The 4,626-nt window shown below is 50.6% G+C and overlaps 1 protein-coding gene across 1 annotated transcript; it reads left to right on the forward strand.

The window, feature by feature from the left end:
- The first annotated feature begins 841 nt into the window (after window positions 1-841).
- TMEM107 (transmembrane protein 107) lies at window positions 842-3,135 on the forward strand. The gene is made up of 5 exons (XM_082679935.1): window positions 842-1,003; window positions 1,171-1,238; window positions 1,341-1,441; window positions 2,190-2,286; window positions 2,513-3,135. Exons 1-5 carry the CDS (start codon window positions 917-919, stop codon window positions 2,580-2,582), a joined length of 423 nt encoding a protein of 140 aa, XP_082536061.1. The 5' UTR covers window positions 842-916; the 3' UTR covers window positions 2,583-3,135.
- Window positions 3,136-4,626: the final 1,491 nt, after the last annotated feature.

Raw genomic sequence — 4,626 nt, forward strand, 5'->3', positions numbered from 1 at the left:
TGCCTCCCAGGGACGCAGGGTTTCATTCTCTTCCTCCACTCCCCGCTCCACCCCCTTTTCTCGTACACTCCCTTCCCTAAACAAGTCTCTCATCCACACCCTAGTTCAGGAGAGCGGGCCATTTTCTGCACTCTGCAAATCCCTCACCAATCTGAGCAAGTTGTCTGGGGAGTTGGTTGGGGGGAACCCGAATCAAGGAAGGTTCAGGTATGAACCTTGTCCGCCGACAAGCGGTTGTCCGCCGACAACCAGGGGCTCCGGGAGAATAAACGACAGCCGGACACCGTAGGGGCATCCACCTCTCCAAGTTCGGCCCAGGGCAGGTGGAAGCTAAACGCATGCGGAGGATGGAAGAAAAGAGAGTGTCCAGGCCTCAGGCATGGCGATGCCCTAAGGCCGGCGTGGCGGTGACAGTGGTATCCGGAGAGTCGTCCTGGGCAGCGCAGCGGGGGCTGGGGGCCGGGCGGCTCCCGGCGTGGGCATCCGGGTAGGAAGGAGTGTCCTGGGCTAGGCAGGGCGGGTTTCCGTTCGCCGTGGCTGCGCGGGCAGAGTCGGCAGTGCGGGACCGCGCCACCGGCGCACACTCTCAGGTGCCGACAGCTCGGCTGCGCGCGGAGAGGCGGCTGGCTGTCCGCACCCGGCCGGGATGAGGTACAGAGGACCCGTACCCGCGATCCTCTGGGGGTTCTCCGCGGCGCGATAATTTACTGCTCTCGCGATATTTTCAGAGATTTCCCGTCGTAGCCCCCGCTTATGCGGTTACCAAGGCAACTGGGCGGCACCGGCGCGAGCGGGAAGGCGGAGTACGTCGAATTTTTGTAGGCTAGCCTGGAGACTTAAGGAGTGGCCCTCCCTGAGCTTCCAGTCCCAGAGACCACGGCCTCTGCTCCAGGAGGTAACCCTTACCCAGGGGGCCATGGGTCGGATCTCGGGACTCGTGCCCTCTCGCTTTCTGACGCTCCTGGCGCATTTGGTGGTCGTCATCACCTTATTTTGGTCGCGGGTAAGACCCATGGCCCCCCTCCTCTCGCCCCCCTTCCCACCTTGGGGTGGTCCCAGCCCCACCGCACCTTTTCCCCCGGGGCCTTACCCGGTGGGGTCCTCCCATTCCCCCGCCATCCGCCGCCCGACCCTCTTTCAACTTCTCTTTCTTTCTGCCCTGCTCCCCAGGACAGCAACATCCAGGCCTGCCTGCCTCTCAAGTTTACCCCTGAGGAATATGAAAAGCAGGACATGCAGTGAGCACTTGGGGCAGGGTGGTCAGAATTAAGCAGTAGTGGGAGTGAAGGGGTGTTAGAAAAAGGCCAGAAGGCCTAAGCCAGCTCCCTTCCTTTCTACAGGCTGGTGGCAGCGCTCTCTGTCACCCTGGCCCTCTTTGCAGTGGAGCTGGCCGGTTTCTTCTCAGGAGTTTCCATGTTCAACAGCACCCAGAGCCTCATCTGTATCCTTTCTACTTGTGCACCTTTCCTGTACGGCCCATTTCCATCTTAACGCCCTTCAGCCACCTAACTAGGCCTTTCTGGCACAGTGGTGTTTGCCCTAGCAGGCAAACAGAATCCCTCCAGTTGAGAGATCTTCTTAGGTAATGTAGAAGATTTAATACAATCTTTGATCATTTGTTAAGCTCCTGCTATGCGTCAGGCACTGGAGATCTCAAAATGGGAGTAAAACACAGTTTTCTATCTTGAGGAAGAGGCAGACACACAGACATCTGTAATTCAGTGTGATAAGCACTGTGCCATAGGATGTGTAAAGATGTGAAGCACTATGGGAATGCAGAAGAGACTGAGGAAGATGGATCAGGGAAGGCTCTTGACACTGGGATAGTGGACGGGGAGGACCAGGGTGCTGGAGAGTGATTCTAGCAGGGTGTATAATGTCACTGTGAGCGTTCCCGTGTGCTTGGAGTAGGTGGGGAGCCTACTACTTCACCTGATAGATATGGGGTGGCGGTAGCTTGGGGCCCCAGCTGTGCAGGCTCAGTTCTGGCCTCCACTCACATGGCAGTCCTAAAACTCAGAAGTCAAGGCTGCTGACTCTGGCCTTTGCAGTGTGGTAAAGGGAGCAAGAGGTGCCCTGCTCTCCAGGAGGTGAACCAGAATGCAGATGCCAGTCCCACCACTGGCCTTTTCTGGCCCATCACTACCTATTGATCCAAAGGCTTTCCTTGACTCTGGTGCGTTCCCAAGCCATTGGGGCTCACTGTAGTGCATCTGTGGCCCTATCCTTCTTCATATTTGAGCGTTGGGAGTGCACCACGTACTGGTACATTTTTGTCTTCTGCAGGTATGGTAGCACCCAATGTTTGAGGACGGGGAAGGACGGTTTACTTTAAATCTGAAGGTTTCCCCTACCCAGCCCTTTACTCCATGTATAAGATATCAGATCCACTCAACATCCCGTGGTCTTTTTGAGGTCCCCCACTCCTACACTTTGAGGGTGGGATTGCTGGCTTGGGGATTTGGATGTTTTTATTGGAAGGGGCCCTGAACCTATCACCTACCTTCCATAGTGCCATCCCAGCCGTCACCGAAATAGCATTATTCATCAGCGTCTTTGGGCTGAAAAAGAAACCTTTCTGATACCTTCGTGACTGGAAGTAGGGATGAAGGCTGGAGAAGCGAGGGACCACTCACCGTTCCTGGAAGAAGGGAACCATAGACTTCAGCCCTCCCCCTAAAACTGCATTTGGTGGAGGATGTCAGTGTTAGGGTAATTGTCTCTCGAGTCTGGAGTTATGAGTTTTGTTTACAATTCTTTGTAAAAAAAATATATTTTAGGGTAAGATCAAGACTTACTGGAATTCGTGGCAGTACAGTGGTTAGGACTCCGCGCTTCCACTGCAGGGGGCGCGGGTTTGATCCCTGGTCGGGGAACTAAGATCCCGCATGCCGCGCAGCGTGGCCAAAAAAAAAAAAAAAAGATAGATCAAGACATAAAAATTTCAGGAGAAAATTGGGGTGGCCAATCTACTATAGAAACGGAACAGTCTTGCACTCTAAGATACTAGATGTCGCTTTTATTTTGGTTATTACGGTAGCTTTCTGGCGGAAGGGAGTGGGCGGGGATATGTAAATAAAGTGAGGCGGCCGGGTAGGACAGCAGGCTCTTAAGTGAGTGGAGCGCTCTGGGAGGAATTAGCCTATGCTTTTTTGACGCCAAATGCAAAAATATATTTTATAACATCTGCAAATAAATGTAGCAACAGAAATGGAAGAACCTAGATAGCTTTAGGTTGCTCAGGGTAACGTGTTGGGTTCTCACCCTCGCTCAAAGTGGAATCTTTTTCCCAGAGTACGGAATGCCCCACAGTTTTCTGTATCGTCAGGTAGGATAATCCTTACCTGTTTCTCCTTTTGGAGAACAGAATTGAATATGATGATTGGAGCACGCATGATTTCGTGATTAACGGCTGTGCGTAATCAGGCTTTGCAACATCCTGATTGCTCCTTTCTGATTCTTTCTGACGATCTTTATCTTTAGTGTAGTTCTTGCCACGGGTAATAGTTAAATGTTTTTAGCGGTATGGTATGCTTATTGAGAGAAAAAACAGACGTGTTATTCGTGTGCAGAGCACAAGTGTTTCTTGGGTTTTTTTTAGTAATGAGATGTATTTTTTGGAAGGAGAAAGTTTAGGGTTTTTTTTTTTGTTGTTTGGAGAGGTCGTGTAGCGGTAATTCTTAGATATATGTTAAATACTACGGTAGTAAGTGCTGGTTAATATTATTTTTTAAGTTTCTGATGACGTGTTATGTGTCCTTGGGTTTTTGAGGAGTGGGTTTTCTGTATTTGTTATGGTTTTATTCTGGCAGTATTAGTTTCGAATCTTTAATTTCGCTCTGCAGGAGTTCCCTTGTAGTGGAATTTTTCTTTTAAGAACCTGTTGAAGCTTCTGTTTTCAGTCAATAGTGTAAGTAAGAGTACTCTGTTTTTGCTTGGTAGTTTATAGAAAGAATACGTTCAAAAAGAAGTTATTGAAACGCGCTGTTAGGTGTTGTGAAAACTACAGGAGTCGAAGGTTTGGTCTTGTCATGGGGTGAGTATATTTATTTGCAAGCTCACGTTTTCAAGAGAAGGGTTGTTGTGTGTTGGGAAAGTTTTGTTCGTACATTTCAGTTTTAAAAGGTGGAGTCCAGGCCTTTTTTTTTTTTTAAGCTGTACGCGGGTCTCTCACCGTTGTACCGTTGTGGTCTGTCTCGTTGCGGAGTACAGGATCCAGACGCGCAGGCTCAGCGGCTATGGTTGAGAGGCCCAGCCGCTCCGCTGCATGCGGGATCTTCCCGGACCGGGGCACGAACCCGCCTTCGTCTGTATCGGCAGACGGACTCTCAACCACCGCGCCACCAGGGAAGCCAAAAACACATGCAAGGAGATGTTTTCTGGTGATGCCCTGCAAGTGATTCCTGTACGTAGATAACTTTTTCCTAGCTCTCTCTGTTTTCTGGCAGCGCTTCTTTATGGATACTAGTACTGTATGCTGTAGTAGGCACTGAGGGAGTAGATGTTTGATCCTCGGCCATCACAGATATTGCGGCTCATGGAAAGAGACAGAAGTGTGTGGTACTCCCAGAGTAGTTTAGTTCTAAATTGTTATAAAAGCTGCAGAGGCGATTTACAGGTGCTACG

Source organism: Grampus griseus, assembly GCF_964374135.1.
Source record: "Grampus griseus genome assembly, chromosome: 20".
NCBI classification, from domain to species: Eukaryota; Metazoa; Chordata; class Mammalia; order Artiodactyla; family Delphinidae; genus Grampus; species Grampus griseus.

Coding starts and splice junctions, on each gene's coding strand:
- TMEM107 (XM_082679935.1), top strand. CDS start 917: ATGGGTCGGATCTCGGGACTCGTGCCCTCTCGCTTTCTGACGCTCCTG. Junction 1,442..2,189: donor CAGCACCCAGAGCCTCATCT/GTATCCTTTCTA, acceptor TGCGTTCCCAAG/CCATTGGGGCTCACTGTAGT. Junction 2,287..2,512: donor TACATTTTTGTCTTCTGCAG/GTATGGTAGCAC, acceptor TACCTTCCATAG/TGCCATCCCAGCCGTCACCG.